At 38.3% G+C, this 16,348-nt stretch overlaps 1 protein-coding gene across 2 annotated transcripts in view; it reads left to right on the top strand.

Annotated features, from left to right (window-relative positions):
* The window catches only part of GMCL1 (germ cell-less 1, spermatogenesis associated), a 54,724-nt gene extending 38,726 nt beyond the window's left edge, over positions 1–15,998 (top strand). For both annotated transcript variants that reach the window (XM_024927722.4, XM_003830932.7), the window contains 3 exons: positions 4,380–4,525; positions 6,409–6,496; positions 13,546–15,998. In XM_024927722.4, the coding sequence (XP_024783490.1) occupies positions 4,380–4,525; positions 6,409–6,496; positions 13,546–13,641 (330 nt within the window). In that variant the 3' untranslated portion in view covers positions 13,642–15,998. The remainder of the gene's footprint in view (positions 1–4,379; positions 4,526–6,408; positions 6,497–13,545) is intronic.
* The last annotated feature ends 350 nt before the right edge of the window (positions 15,999–16,348 follow it).

The following is a 16,348-nucleotide window of genomic DNA, read 5'->3' as shown; positions in this document are numbered from 1 at the left end:
AGTTGTCCTAAATCAAAGACATTCAAATCCATTGATTGTTACCCACATTAGGAATTACCTTTTCTTGGCCAGGTGCGGTGGCTCACGCCTATAATCCCAGCACTTTGGAAGGCTGAGATGGGCGGATCACTTGAGGCCAGGAGTTCAAGACCAGCCTGGCCAACATGGTGAAACCCCATCTCTACTAAAAATACAGAAGTTAGCCAGGCATGGTGGTGCATGCCTGTAAACCCAGCTACCAGGGAGGCTGAGGCACGAGAATCACCTGAACTCGGGAGGCAGAGGTTGCAGTAAGCCGAGATCATGCCACTGCACTCCAGCCTGGGCGACAAAGTAAGACTCCATCTCAAAAAAAAAAAGATATTTTTTCATTACCACCCAATATAAATGTATATAAGTGAAAGAAAAGTATTTAAAAACAATACTTACCCCTGTGCATCCAGAAATTATTTTTTCTATTTAATACTTTTATTTTATGTTATTTGTTAGAGACAGGCTCTCCCTCTGTCACCCAACCTGGAGTGCAGTGGCGTGACCACAGCTCACTGCAGCCTTTAAGTCCCAGGCTCAAGCACTTCTCCCATCCCAGCCTCCCAAACAGCTGGGATTGTAAGCATGAGCCACCATGCCCAGCCTTCTATTTAATATTTTTTTAAAAAAACTGATTGTGGCTGGGCACGGCGGCTCATGCCTGTAATTCCAGCACTTTGGGAGACTGAGGCAGGCAGATCATGAGGTCAGGAGATCAAGACCATCCTGGCTAACATGGTGAAACCCTGTCTCTACTAAAAATACAAAAATTATCTGGGCGTGGTGGTGTATGCCTGTAGTCCTAGCTACTCGGAAGGCTGAGGCAGGAGATTGCTTGAACTCGTAAGGCAGACGTTGCAGTGAGTCAAGATTGTGACACTGCACTTCAGCCTGGTGACAGAGCGAGTCTCCATCTCAAGAAAAAAAAAAAACTGATTGTATCTTATTAAATTGATTTTACAGTCCACTAATGAGACATGAACTACATTTTTAAATATTCCCCCCTAACTAATCATAATTTTTGTTTTTCAAAAAAAAATCAACCTTATATAGATACCTGTTTGGTTATTTCTCTCCCAAACTTTTCCTCATTTTGACTTTATTTATTTTTAATTTTTAAAAGTTGATTATTTTACGTTCACATTGATTGACTGATGGACAGTGTCTCACTGTGTCGCCCAGGCTGGAGTGCAGTGGCACAATCATCGCTCACTGCAGCCTCAATGCTCTGGACTAAAAGCAACAGTCTCTGGAGTAGCTGAGACTACAGACACGTGCCACCACAGCCAGCTAATTTTATTTTTTACTTTTTGTAGAGTTGGGGGTCTCCCTATGTTGCCCAGGCTAGTCTTGAATTCATGGGCTCAAGAGATCTTCCTGCCTTAGCCTCCCAAAGTGCTGGAATTATAGGCATGAGCCACCACACCCAGCCTATGTTTGCCTTTATATTATGATAAATGTTCAGAGTATAAAAGAATAGTTTTCTTTAGTTCTCATTCTTCCTTGTTGCTGCTTTCAGATCTTCTTGTTACTTTGAAGCAAATTCTCCTACTGTACCACCTACTACCCTTATTGTGGCCATAATTCACTGAGTTCACTGCCTTTCTTTTCTTTTCTTTCTTTTTTTTTTTTTGAGACAGAGTCTCACCCTGTTGCCCAGGCTGGAGTGTAGTGGCATGATCATGACTCACTGAAGCCTTGACTTCCTGGGCTCAAGTGATCCTCCCACCTGAGCCTCCCAAGTAGCTGGGACTACAAGAATGCACCACCACGCCTGGCTAATTTTTTAAATTTTTTGTAGAGACGAGGTCTCACTATGTTGCCCAGGCTGTTCTCAGACTCCTGGGCTCAAGTGGTCCTCCTACCTTGGCCTCCCAAATTGTTGAGATTATAGGCATGAGCCACCACGTCCAGCCCTCACTACCTTTCTTTACCACTACTCTTATTCTCGGTCTTGTTGATTTCAATATCTCTATTCCCTGACCTTCCTTCCCCCATGCTCTTGTGCTCCACCCTACCTCAGGCATCCATTCCTGTGAGCATACCCTCAATTTTTGCATTATTAATTACTACACCACCTTCAAAATCTCCATTTCAGGCATCCCGTTTTCAGACCCCCACCTCGTCTTTCTAGCTCATTCTCTCTAGCACCTGGACTCCAACAATTTTTTAACTCCATTCTGGATATACAATACATTGTTTTTACAACCTTTCCCTATCACCTTTCTGACCACATTTCTACTTCTTATTTTGCTTGACTTATATTTTATGTTCCATCCCTTGCTTATACTCTTTTAACTTTTCTTTTTCCTCATTGACATGTTAAACTCACCTGGCTAAACCCCAACTCTTGTCAAGGGTTGCACTCCATGCCTGCATCCAGACAGATGAATGTGATTAAAGACAAACACCATACCCCATTGGGTTCCACTTGAATGTGGTAACCATGAACTTGAAGTAGGTTAGTGCTGCATCATGATCTGTCTGCATTTTCCTAGTGAATTGATCCTCCCATTAGCTGAGGTAACTCATACCTTCTCTCCTTAAAAGGGCAATGCTCCCACCCTTATTCTTATCTGATGGCCTTGCTGCCTACTGCAATGAAAAGAGAATCTGTACATCATCTTACCAGTAGTTCTGCCAGTCTACCTGCACCTGTAGCTATGCGCTATGCATTTCCTCTTATTAGAAAAATGAACTGCCTACTTCTATCTTAGTCCATTCCCTCTCTTTGTACTGGACTCTATCCATGCTCACCTATTCAAAAGCTTTGCTCCAGCCAGGCACAGTGGTATGCACCTGCAATTCCAGCTACTTGGGAGGCTTAGGTGGAAAAATTGCTTGAACCCAGGAGTTAGAGTTCAGCCTGGGCAATATAACGAGACCCTGTCTCTTAAAAAAAAAAAAAAAAGCTTTGCCCTTACAGTTATCACCTCTACTAGGGCAGAAACTGTATGTTATTTATTGCTATGATTCCATTGCTTAGAGGAGTGCCTGGCATATAATATGTGCTCAATAAATATCAGTTAAATACTGAATTGCAATTCAGGGTGTCAGCCAAACACTTGAAGCCCTAACTACTTCTCTGTATCACACTACCTTATCTGATACTCTCACATTAACTATTAGCTGATAGAATAAACAAACTCGTGAACCCCATGATGATATTTAAATAACCCAGTTGTGTGTTACTTGAGTTAGAGTATTTTATTTTTATTTTTATTTTTATTTTTTTCTTTTTTGTATTTTTAGTAGAGATGGGGTTTCGCCATGTTGGCCAGGCTGTTTTTGAACCTCAGACCTCAGGTGATCCACCCGCCTCAACCTCCCAAAGTGCTGGGATTACAGGCGTGAGCCACCACACCCAGCCCTTAAGAGTATTTTTAAAGCAAGGTGGATTTTAATGGGCTCTTAATTATCTTAGTGCTCTAAGCTATATACCCACTTAGGGTTGCAGTGAAAAGCCTTATTATTGCTGGGTGCAGTGGCTCACGCCTGTAATCCCAGCGCTTTGGGAGGCCGAGGCGTGTGGATCACAAGGTCAGGAGTTCAAGACCAGCCTGGCCAACATAGTGAAACCCCGTCTCTACTCAAAATACAAAAAAAAAAGGCCGGGCGCAGTGGCTTACACTTTGTAGTCCCAGCACTTTGGGTGGCCGAGGCGGGCGGATCACCTGAGGTCGGTAGTTCGAGACCAGCCTGACCAACATGGAGAAACCCCTTCTCTACTAAAAATACAAAATTAGCCGGGCTTGGTGGCGCATGCCTGTAATCCCAGCTACTCAGGAGGCTGAGGCAGGAGAATCGCTTGAACCCGGGAGGTGGAGGTTGTGGTGAGCCAAGATCATGCCATTGCACTCCAGCCTGGGCAACTAGAGCAAACCTCTGTCTCAAAAAAAAAAAAAAAAAAATTAGCCAGGCGTGGTGGCAGGGACCTGTAGTCCCAGCTACTTGGGAGGCTGAGGCAGGAGAATCGCTTGAACCCGGGAGGTGGAGGTTGCAGTGAGCCAAGATCATGCCACTGCACTCCAGCCTGAGTGACAGAATGAGACTCTGTCTCAAAAAAAAAAAAAAGCCTTATTATTTATGGTGGAATTGCAGTATGGAGAGATAAGGAAACTGATCATGAAGAGGAAAGTAGCTTAGAGAATTATGATCATTAAGGGCAGCTTTTCTAGCTTAGATAAATAGTTTTGGGTGGTAAGCCTTAAGAAAAAGTCACTGACAAAAAGTCGACCACCCATGAGGGAAATACTTGGAATGAGTTAGAGACAAAAAGACATTTTCAATTTTTTATTTTCTACTTGCTAATATAAACTGAAATAAGTCTTCTCTCTTGTATTTTTTAGTACTGCTGGCGTTGGACAGGTTTCAACTTCGGCTTCGACCTACTTGTAACTTACACCAATCGATACATCATTTTCAAACGCAATACACTGAATCAGCCATGTAGCGGATCTGTCAGTTTACAGCCTCGAAGGAGCATAGCATTTAGGTAGGATGAGATTTCCCCACCCCACTCCTCCTCACTCCAGAGAAAATATAAGAAATAAAACCTTGATAATTTACACCAACATTAGTAGAACTTTGGTAAGCTACAGTATATGTGGAAGTGGTAGGAAATGACGAGGCTCCATTCCTGTGAAATCTATTGTTAGTAATCAGAATCATAGGATCTAGTATGTCAGGGAGAATGAATAGGCTGGAATATATACCAGTAGGGAATATCAGCCTTGAAGTCGTTGCCTTGTTGCTATTCCTAGCAAATAAAAGGTCCAGACTGTTGAAATATGTAGCAAGGTATGTTTCCAGGAAAAAACATATTATCCTTAACTTTTTAAAGGATTTAATATGTTAAATTTTGCGCAGTAGTTGCTGGCAATCTTTTTCTGAGAGGATACCAGAAGCTGACAGATTGGACAATAGCTTAATGAACATATGATTTAAAAGTCATATATTTATACTTACCTTACACCAAATACAAAAATTAACTTAAAATGGATCAAAGATCTAAGCATAAGAACTGCAACTATGAAACTCTTGGAAGAAAACATAGGGGAAAAGCTTCATAACAATTGATTTGGCAGTGATTTCTTCCATAAGACACCCAAGCACAGGCAACAAAAGAAGCAGTAGATAAAATTGGACTTCATCAAAATCACAAACTTGTGTATCAGAGGACAGTGTCAAGACAGTGAAAAGGCAACCCATGGAATGAGAGCAGATATTTGTAACCATACATTTGATAAGACATTAATACCCAGAATATATAGAAAACTCCTACAACTCTATAATTTAAAAAGAAAACTCAACTCAGCTCAAAAATGGGCCAAAGACTTCCATAAACATTTCTCCAAAGAAGATATATAAATGGCTAATAAACACATGAAAAGATGTTCAACATTACTAATTAGGGACATACAAACCAAAATCACAATGAGCTATCACTTCACACCTATTAGGATAGCTATTAGTAAAAACAGAATAGAAAAAAAACAACAAAAGTAACAGGTGTTGGCAAGGATGTGGAGTATTTAGAACCCTTATGTACTGCTCGTGGCCATGTAAAATGGCACAGCCACTATGGAGCATGGTATGACACTTCCTCAAAAAAATTAAACAGAATTACCATATGATCCAGCAGTTTCTCTTCTATAGACCAGAAGAATTGAAAATAGGGACTTAAACAGATATTTTTGTATACTTATGTTCATAACAGCATTATTCACAATAGCCAAAAGGTGGAAGCAACCCACATGTTCACTGACAGATGCTAGAGAAACAAAATGTGGTATATACATAAAATAGAACATTATTTAGCCTTGAAAAGGAAGCAAATTCTCATACATGCTAAACATGGATGAACCTGGAAGACATGCCAAGTGAAATAAGCCACTCACAAAGCACAAATATTGTAAGATTCCACTCATACGAAGTACCTAGAGTAGACAAATTCATAGGTACAGAGGATACACTGGTGGTTGCCAGGGCCTGAGGGAAGGGAAAGTGGGGAGTTAGTGTTTAATGGGTAAGGAGCTTCAGCGAGGGAAAATTAAAATGTTCTAGAGATGGGTGCAGAACAATGTGGAAATATATTTAATGCCACAGAACTATATACTTTAAAATGGTTAAAATGATAAATGTTATGTATATTTTACCACAATAAAAACATTTATAAATGATTTCTCTTGGCCAGATACGTATAATAGCACAGGCTTGTCACTGAATGCAGTCAGATTATAGTTTGAAAAGACTTCCTAAAAGTCTTTTATCAAATAAAAAACAGAGGAAAAAGTAAATACGAAAGTGAGGAAGAGCTTGTTTAATCTGTGGTTTAAAAATCTTGTGTTTATTTTTTATTATTTTTTTAAATCCTAGATTACGTTTGGCTTCTTTTGATAGTAGTGGAAAACTAATATGTAGTAGAACAACTGGCTATCAAATACTTACACTTGAAAAGGATCAGGTATGTTCGATTATCTTCTGGTATGTCATCGTAATATTTGTCTCTTGAATCCTCTTTTGAAAATTCTTAAGTAGAATTAACATTAAAGTGATGGCATTTTGACCTAAAAGTTGGTTTAAAAGTCTTTTGAAGGTAAAGATGAAAGTACCACATTCACTTATGCATAATTGACCCCATCCCAATGGAAGCATAATTAGGAGAAAAAAAGAAAACACTGTTTGAGGGGCAGGGAAACACTGATTATAAGGAAATAATTGTTTATCCTGAATATCAGCAGCACTAAAATTCATTCCTAAAATTTTAGGAATCTTAATCCATTGTGTACATAGTGCATTTATTTATACATTCACAGCAGGCATCTTAAAGACAATCCTGTATGTCTCCATAGCTCCGAATATCATAAGAGCATTATTCTCTAGCCCATTAGGTTCGTAAGATGGCAAACTCTGCAATGTTCCCCAGATTATCTCCAAAGCCATTTATTTATTCATACATCACACACATGGAGAAGTTTCAAAGTGTCATGATGAGAAAGTAGACCATTTTTAAAAGTAAAACTGAAAGCTGTTAAAATATTGAGGAAGTTTATTTCTATTAAAACTAATCATCATTCCAAAGGGCATAATGTTTTATTAAAGGATTCAAAGCCTGTTATAGTTTACATAAATTAGGAGAAGTTAGTAGTTTTCCTCAGACTGAAGAGACTATCATAGAACATCCTTAGCATTGCAAGTAACCCCGGAAGTGATCATTGTAACCTCACATGCCCTATATGAGAACTTCTTTTAACAGCATTCTTACAGAGGGTCATCCACCCATTGTTGAAACTCTAACTGACCCCCATCTTACATGAAAGGTAATATGTAGGAATGTCCATTTCAAGGCAGGTATATAATGAGAAAGTCCAAATCTGCCTCCATCAGAACTCTCTGTTGGTCCTTCTTGTAACCTCTGCAGCTGAACAGACAATGACTATCTTTATCTTCTACCTGAAACTTCATGAAAAATACCGTCATGGCTCAAACCCAGCCAGAGACCTAAAAAAGCACCAGGCCAAGATAATAGTTGTATTCCCATGTTCCTTCAGCAAACATTTGTGTCCCCACCATGTGCTTGGTTCTCAGCTAGAAGTAGAAGAAATAAAGACAGGCTTGTGTTAATATAGCCTAGTGTAAGTAGCATGATAGAATTAGCTCAGAGTGTGCAACCTTGAGGGAGAAGACTCTGACCTGTAACTGAGCAGCTGCCGTGGTTGGGGGTGGTTATTGGAGGAGGAGGAGAAAGAAAGACAGCTCAGGGAAAACATCCTCTCCTGGAAAAGTGTTAAAGTGAATGCATACCTGAGCCAAGCCTCAAATGGTGAGTAAGATGGAAGCAAGGGAATACACGGGTCATTCAAGGAACTGAAAGATGGTTGGAAGAGTTCAGTATAACTAGAGCCAGGGCATGAGGGCTGTGGATGGAGTTTGGGAGATTTACTTTGGGAGTTGTCTCCGTGTTTTATATAGGTTATAGATGTTGTCGAAAAAATAGAAAATATGAGTCAGCTGAAACAACAATCATGCATGTACCACTCAGATACATTGCTGAGTTTTTCCTTCACCTGTATCGTTTTTGCAAAATTGGATCACAGTAGGTTAGCTATTTTGTAACCTGCTTTTTTTTTAATGGTGAAAAACATATATATTTAGAATTTGCCAGCTGGATTCAACTTAGATGATCCCAATTTTTTGGCAACCTCTAAAAGCAGCATGCTCAGGAGCCAGCTGAACATGGGCTTTCTTCTCTCCATCAGCCCTGATCACGGTGTTGATCTTGGCCACATTGGTGTCATAGAGCTCCTCCACAGCCTGTTTGATCTTATGCTTTTTGACCTCGACATCCACAATGAACACAAGTGCATTGTTGTCCTCTGTCTTCTTCATGGCCAAGTCAGTGGCCTGGGAGAACTTGTTGGTTGCATAGTGGTCAGGCCTGGGGGAGAGGCAAAATGGGGTCACCTGGCCTGGGCCCAGTAGAAGAAAGCCTTGGTCCTCTTTCAGAGCCCAAGGCCAGGTGAGCCTAGGTGCATCAGACAGTGAGGTAGTAATTGTAACCTTTTTTTTTTTTTCCACTTTGTTGTACATAGCTTTTTTTGTCAATAAATATATATTCACAGCATCATTTTTATGAACGGCATAATATTAGTTGTTTTGGCTATACCATAACTTAGATAATTCCTCTTTATTGGATAAAGTTGTTTCTCATTTTTTTTCATTACTATAGGAAATATACATATGTCTTTGTCCATTTTTATGATATTTTTAAAGCATAAATTCCAAGAAGTAGAATTCTTGTTGCATGGTGCATACAATTTTCTAATGGCCAAATTGCCCTCCAAAGCTACTGTCCAATTTATACTTCCCCCTGGCAGCAGTACAGGAGAGTATACCCAACATTGTATCTTATTCTTTTTCATCTCTATCCCAGCGTAGTAAATGTGAAAACAAATATTTGTTTTAATTTTCATTTCTTTTTGTTTGTTTGTTTGTTTTGAGACAGAGTCTTGCTCTGTCGCCCAGGCTGGAGTGCACTAATTTTTAGTAGAGACAGGGTTTCACCATGTTAGCCAGGCTGGTCTTGAACTTCTGGCCTCAAGTAATCCACCTGCCTTGGCCTCCCAAAGTGCTGGGATTACAGATGTGAGCCACCGCGCCTGGCCCTTAATTTTCAATTTTCATTTCTTTGGTTACTGTATTGTTGGGTTTTTTTATGCTTATTGAACGTATCATCTCATGTAAACTGACAGCTTATATTGTTCCTGTTTAATTTTTTATTAAAATTTCATTTTTTTCTTGCTAATTTTTAACAGCTTTTATATATTAAAAATAACATTTGTGATACTCTATAGTTTTTACTTTTTTTTTTTTTTCCGAGACAGGTTGTCACTCTGTCACTCAGGCTGGAGTGCAGTGGTACAATCTTGGCTCACTGCAGCTTCCACCTCCTGGGCCCAACCTTTCCACGCACCTCAGCCTCACAAGTAGCTGAGACTACAGGCTCGCACCACCATGCCCAGCTAACTTTTTTGTATTTTTTTATAGAGACGAGGTTTTGCCACGTTGCCTGGGCTTGTCTGGAATTCCTAGGCTCAAGTGATCCACCTGCCTCTGCCTCCCAAAGTGCTGGGATTACAGGCATGAGCCACCAGGCCCAAACAGTTTTTACGTTTTTGTCATTTGTCTTTTCAACCTTCAAAACAATCTATCTTTTTCTTTTATGATTTCTTTTTTTGGTGTTATCCTTAGGCCTCCATCTTACTAGGATTATATAAATAGTCATCTATATATTCTTCTGTTCTTTTTATGGCTTAATTTTTTACTTTGGAGTATTTGACGATATATCTGAAATGTACTGGATGTATCAATGTATTTGAAATGCCTTATTGTACATGAAATACTTATAAACTTGCTTTCATTTCTGGACTTTTTGTTTTATTGATTTCTTTGTTATGAAGACAAGGCATTGTTTTAATTAGGCTAACTTTAAAATGCATTTTAATATTTAGTTACGCAAAACCACCTTCATTTTTCTTTTTTTCAAAAATCTCTCAGTTCTTTGTGCATGATTATTCTCCTGTGTGGGATGTAGAATCATTTTATCAAGTTTCCTTGCAAAAATTCCTATGGGGATTTTAATTTATATGATTAAATATGTAGAGTAGTTTGTGGACCATTGATGTCTTCCTTTCTGGAATATGGTATTTTCTACATTTACGTAGGTCTTCCCTTATGTCTGTCTCTAAAATTTGTAGTTTTTCCCATATTGTTCCTGTATATTTCCTGGAAGTATAACACTTAGTATTTTACATTTCTTTTTTTTTTTTGAAACGGAGTCTTGTTCTGTCGCCAGGCTGGAGTGCAGTGGCGTGATCTCAGCTCACTGCAACCTCCACCTCCCGGGTTCAAGCGATTCCCCTGCCTCAGCCTCCCAAGTAGCTGGGATTATAGGCACATGCCACCACGCCCAGCTTTTTTGTATTTTAGTAGAGGCAGGGTTTCACTCTGTTGGCCAAGATGGTCTCGATCTCCTGACCTCGTGATCCGCCCACCTCAGGCTCCCAAAGTGCTGGGGTTACAGGTGTAAGCCACCGCACCCAGCCAGTATTTTACATTTCAGTTGCTAATATGAAATGAATCATTTGTTCTAATAGTTTTTGATAATGTAAGAAAGTTAGTGATTTTTGTATATTTATTTTGTAACTGTCCGTCTTATAAGACCATGCTAAATGGATTTTCACTATAGAAGGTTCCGTCAGACAGCAATGTGTAGGAAGGATTAAAGATATGATAATGGCAATAAAACAATTTATGATTATATAGCTATAATTCAGATTAAAAGTGATAAGAACCTTAATGTAGCAATGAAGAGGAAAATATTGATGGGTTCTGGAAATAAAGTGGTGCAATTGAGAATTTGATTCTTAATTGTGTGTGTGCATGAGGAAATGTCAGATGGTTTTCTGATTTGAGCAATTTAATTTACAGTAGTGGTTTTACCTGAGATTTGAATTATAGGAAGGAAAATGAACATGACATAGTGTTGGTGATGGTGAAGAGATGATGAATTCTGTTTAGGGCATGTTTAATTTGAGAGCATCAAGGTGAAAATTTGATAGGCTGGTGAATAATGGATTTGGAGTTTACAAGTAATGCCTGAACTAGAAATAATAATTGGATGAGATAATGTACAGGAAATGTGTAGAGAATATGACAGGATAGAACCCTAGGGACCACTGGTATTTAAGAGATGGACAAAAAAAGGTAACCTGGTGAGACATTCAAAAGCTGGGATGGAGAATCAAAGCCAAATTGCAGGCTTGGCGTGGTAGCTCATGCCTGTAATCCCAGCACTTTGGGAGACCAAGGCAAGAGGATTGCTTGAGACCAGGAGTTCAAGACCAGCCCTGGCAACATAGCAAAACCCTATCTATACAAAAAATTGAAAAATTAGCCGGGCGTGGTGGCATGTGCCTGTGGTACCACCTACTTGGAAGCTGAGGCAGGAAAATCACTTGAGCCTGGGAGGCTGAGGCTGCAATGAGCCATGATCATGCCACCGCACTCCAGCCTGGGTGACAGAGTCAGACCCTGTCTCAAAACAAAAACAGACAAACAAAAAACACTACCAACAACAACAAATACCCAGAAATTTATTTAATTGTCTGGAAGTAGAAATGGGGACCTAGGAAGATGCTGCTGCTCTGCTGCTGCTATATGTGGGCTCCACAGATTCCATCCACAATGGAATAAGGAAAATAGAACTTTGCTATAAAGGTACTTCAATGCAAATGTAGATGCAGATTGAACCTTTAGGTGAAACAACAGATTTGATGAAGCTCGGATCAACCTATCCTGTTTGGGAATGGAGAGTGGGGATTAATACAATTTAATATTCAAAAATTGGTGTGTCCATTCAGCCAAGTGATATCCACATGGCTTCCTTCTTTCTCCAGAGTTGGCCCTTTGACCTACCCTTCCCTGCCTCAATCTTAACTGTATTCAAATACTAGAAGGCTAATCTTCCTCAGAGCCTTTTAGTTATGGAACAGAATCTTGATTTTTATCATCAGATATACATATCATCAAAACATTTGTCCTCAACAAATTTGGTAAATGTGCCTTCACCCAGATTATTGATATAAATTTTGACTAGGTCAGGATGTCTCAAGCATCTGAAGACCAACCATGCTTTGGCATAATTCCTCTCTGGTGACACTTGTTAGCACAGTCTAGGTGATGGCCTCCCCTGATTTTGTTCACTGATGTCTTTTTATAATACCACTTTCCCTCGTACAGAGAGAGAAATTGTGTGTTTGTGTGTGTGTGTGTGAGACATTTGTACTCTCTACCTTCTTTATTCAAATTTATCTTCTTGTTCCCTCAACACAGAAGCTGTGTCTAGTGAGTCTGCTTCAGTCACACAGATATTCTAGTTTTAGTTCCTCTTCATGCAGGAATACATGTCTCAGTAAAAAATTAAAACTTTGGATTTAAACAGTGTTTAATAGTATCTTATCCAAAATAAATAAAATAAAGTGTAACTAATGCATACTATTGCAGAGAGCATATCCCAGGCATTTAAAACGTAGGAATTCTCATTTTAGTGTTTCTTCTTTTACTCTGAGGATTGATTCTATTTACCAAATGCTTCTAGTAAAGGATATATGAGGTTCCAAACAGAGATCTGTAGCATCAGGGATGTTATATTTGTGTAGTGTCAGCTCCTGTCTCTGGGAGTTCTGAGCATTCTTGTGTGTGTTGATGTAACTGAACCTGAAATTGCTTTTCCATGATAATGTATTTTATGTTTCAGGAGACAAATTACATGTTTGTCATAGGGACAGTGGGAAATGTTAATAGTAGGAACCCTGCTTTTTGATGATGATAATGACTCCTGACCTTCATCTGGGTGATTTGCTGTACCCAGTGGCCATCAGTAATTGAAGCCAAGTAGCCGGGCACAGTGGCACCTGCCTGTAGTCCCAGCTACTCAGGAGGCTGAGGCGGGAGGATGAGGCAGGAAGATCTCTTGAGCCCAGGAGTTCAAGGCCAGCTTGGGCAATATAGAAAGACCCTATCTCATTTTAAAAAATAATTAATTAATTTTGTAAAAGGAAATAAAATTTTTTAAAAATTGAAGCCCAGTGAGAAGTTTATGTATTTCTAGACATTGTATCTGTTGACAAAATATGTAAGTATTTGATAGAAATTTTTGCAATAATGAAAATAACTACCATTATTGAGTACTTAATAGATAGCTGGCTTTGCGAAACCCCCTGTGTATTATCTCTTGTAATCCTCCTTTAAGTCAGGTACTCTTATGTCCCCATCTTACAGTGAGGAAGCTGCATTTGACAAGGTCACACAGCTAATGGGTGGGAGTTTGGAGAGTGGAGTTGTGGATCTCAGACTCAGGACACTATCTCCTTTGGTTCACTCAGTTCAACAGTTTGGTTTTTTGTTTTTATTTTATCTAATTGTCATTAAATCTACAAATCTGTCTTATAGGAACAAGTGGTGATGAACTTGGACAGCAGGCTTCTGATCTTCCCTTTATATATCTGCTGTAACTTCTTGTATATATCACCAGAAAAAAAGAATTGAAAATAATCGTCACCCAGAAAATCCAGAAAACTGAAGATCTCATCAGTTGGAAACAGTAGCACTTTGAAAACTTTTTAGGCCAGCTTTAATTTAATGGCCCTACTGATATTCACATCGAAGGTGACTAACAATGACAAAGGCCTTACGAACTGTACAGACAATACAGAAGATTATTCTTATCCTCATTGCATTTCTATGCATATGCGTAAGAGCATTTTAAAGCCAAGAAAATATCTGTCAAACCATTTCTGTTAGAACGATGTCAATTCATGCTTTTAATTTAGCATCAATAGAAAATTGCTGTAGGTAAATCTCACATTTATCTGCAACAAAATATAGATTTAATTTTTAGCTTAAACTTTGTTTCTACCTTATGTTAGTGGACCTCAGTTATCCATCTGTAAATTTCTTTTTATTTGGCTACAATAATCTAAAAGAATAATTTGGTTGGCCATTTAGAAATGCCTTTTTCAGTTGGTGCATTGAAAGCTTTCCTTTAACATTTTCACCTGCTCATTGTGATTCCTCCTTTTAGTCTAATATCTTTCCAGTTCATACTTGTTTTTAATCATTAAATATTTTCTTCCTGGTTTTGGAGACTAAGCTGATAAACTTTTTTTAAAACTTAAGCATTGTCATTGCTATTTTTTTTAATTTGACTTTCCTAGGAGTTTAAGAACAGTGAAAGTTAGCTTCGCACCTTCAAATGATCTTGAATGAGGGAAAAATCAGTTTGATTCCAAGGATATTTCTTGCCTTACATGGTCTTTTCTTTGACAGTCTGTACACCTTTATTATTAGGTTTTGAATTATTTATGTACCAGATATTATAGTTTTAAACATTTTAATATTCTCTGATCTTTAGAATTATTTATGTTCAAATTTTAGTTGGGAACTTTGTTTCCTACTTAAGCTCAGGACTTTTTACCCTCTGAATTGAGTGCCTTTGAGTGACACATGCTAATAGAAATTTCATAGTAAATGTAAATAAGGTCAGAGGATGTAACATGGAGCCTGATGATGAAGCATTAATGTAAAAATGGAACTTATTTTTGTCAAAAATGAGATGTACACTTGTCATGATTTATGTATGTTGACCTTTTGTGTTTATTACTGTTTTGAAAATAGCCATGTTCATTTTCTTTCCAGTTAGAGTAAGTACTTCTGTGGTTAATGTATATTTTTATTATGGTTTTTAAAATGGGAATCATTTTTATGTATCTGTGCAAATAATAAATGCCCATTTGGAAAAAGAGTAAGCTCTTACATAAAATGGACCAAAAAATCCCCCTTAATTGAAACCAAAATTTTTTCTTTCTAGTTAGGTTTTTTTCCCAACTCCTTTTAACTTTTGGAATTTATTAATAATTTTTTTCTTAATGATATGCCCATAGGTTCATAAATTGCTTTTGTTCTTTTAAAATTCATCCATTTGGTTTAACTTAAAGGACCCTTTTAAATGCCTCACCCTTGACCCTCAGAGCTGGAATTTAAATGTTTCTAATACAGTGATTTGGCTGTTATCAAGAGGTTACATTTCAGCTGGGTGTCAGCCAGGTGTGGTGGCTCACACTTGTAAGCCCAGCACTTTGGGAGGCCGAGGCAGGCAGATCATCTGAGGTCAGGAGTTTAAGATCAGCCATGACCAACATGGTGAAACCTCATCTCTATTAAATACACAAAATAAAAATTAGCCAGGCATGGTGGCACACGCCTGTCATCTCAGCTACTCAGGAGGCTGAGGCAGGAGAATCACTTGAACCCAGGAGGCAGAGGTTGCAGTGAGTGGAGATTGCGCCATTGCACTCCAACCTAGGTGGCAGAGTGAGACTCCATCTCAAAAAAAAAAAAAAAAAAAGGCTACTGTACTTATTTTTATATTTGACTATATTAGGTCTTTTTCACGGGAAGCTGTTGTTTTCTTTCCGTCTCATTACTGTATAAGAGTTTCCTTACCCTTTATGTATTGAAAAATATATAAATGCCAAACTTAAATTATTTGGATAATTAAGTTTTTGCAGATCTTGGAAGTAAAGATAATGTTTTGATCATATTAATGAATAAAGTTAACTGTTTCATTTCACTTACATAAGTTAACTGGCCAAATTGGAATTATATGTGGTTTCATCCATTGGTTCTGTCCTGGCCAAGTTGCTTATGTCATCCATAGACAGGATAATTCTTTATTCAATCACAAGTAGGTTAATGTTCTTATTTGAGAAGTTGATAATTGTCAGGTAGTAATTCACACTGGTAGTAAAGATGTGCTTTTGTTTTCTTACCAAATATTTTTATGTGTTTGCAGAGTTCTTTTCAATAGAAATATTTTCAATAAAGTGTTAATAGTGTAAGATAAAGTATTGTATAAACCATGGTTTGTGAAAGCTTTGTGTTTTGTCAGCTTTTGTCTTACAGCCTCTACTACTTTTTTATGCTAGAGCTAGAAAACAATATTTATATTTTAAGAATGATTTGTGTTTGTCTATTAGTAAGGAAGAGGTCTTTAAGAGAATATGTCCTAGAGTTTCACACTAAGTTATTAAGAAGGGATATAAATACCTTTCCTTTAAAAAAAAAATGGTTTGGCATGGAAACTTAGCAAGATAGGCAAAACCATGTGGAGAACAGTGGTAGTCACTGTTTTGTTTTGTTATGTTTTGTTTTTAAGGCGGAGTCTCGCTGTGTCGCCAGGCTGGAGTGCAGTGGC

Source organism: Pan paniscus, chromosome 12 (genome assembly GCF_029289425.2).
Source record: "Pan paniscus chromosome 12, NHGRI_mPanPan1-v2.0_pri, whole genome shotgun sequence".
Taxonomy (NCBI): Eukaryota; Metazoa; Chordata; class Mammalia; order Primates; family Hominidae; genus Pan; species Pan paniscus.
This window is presented reverse-complemented; position numbering and strand designations above follow the sequence as displayed.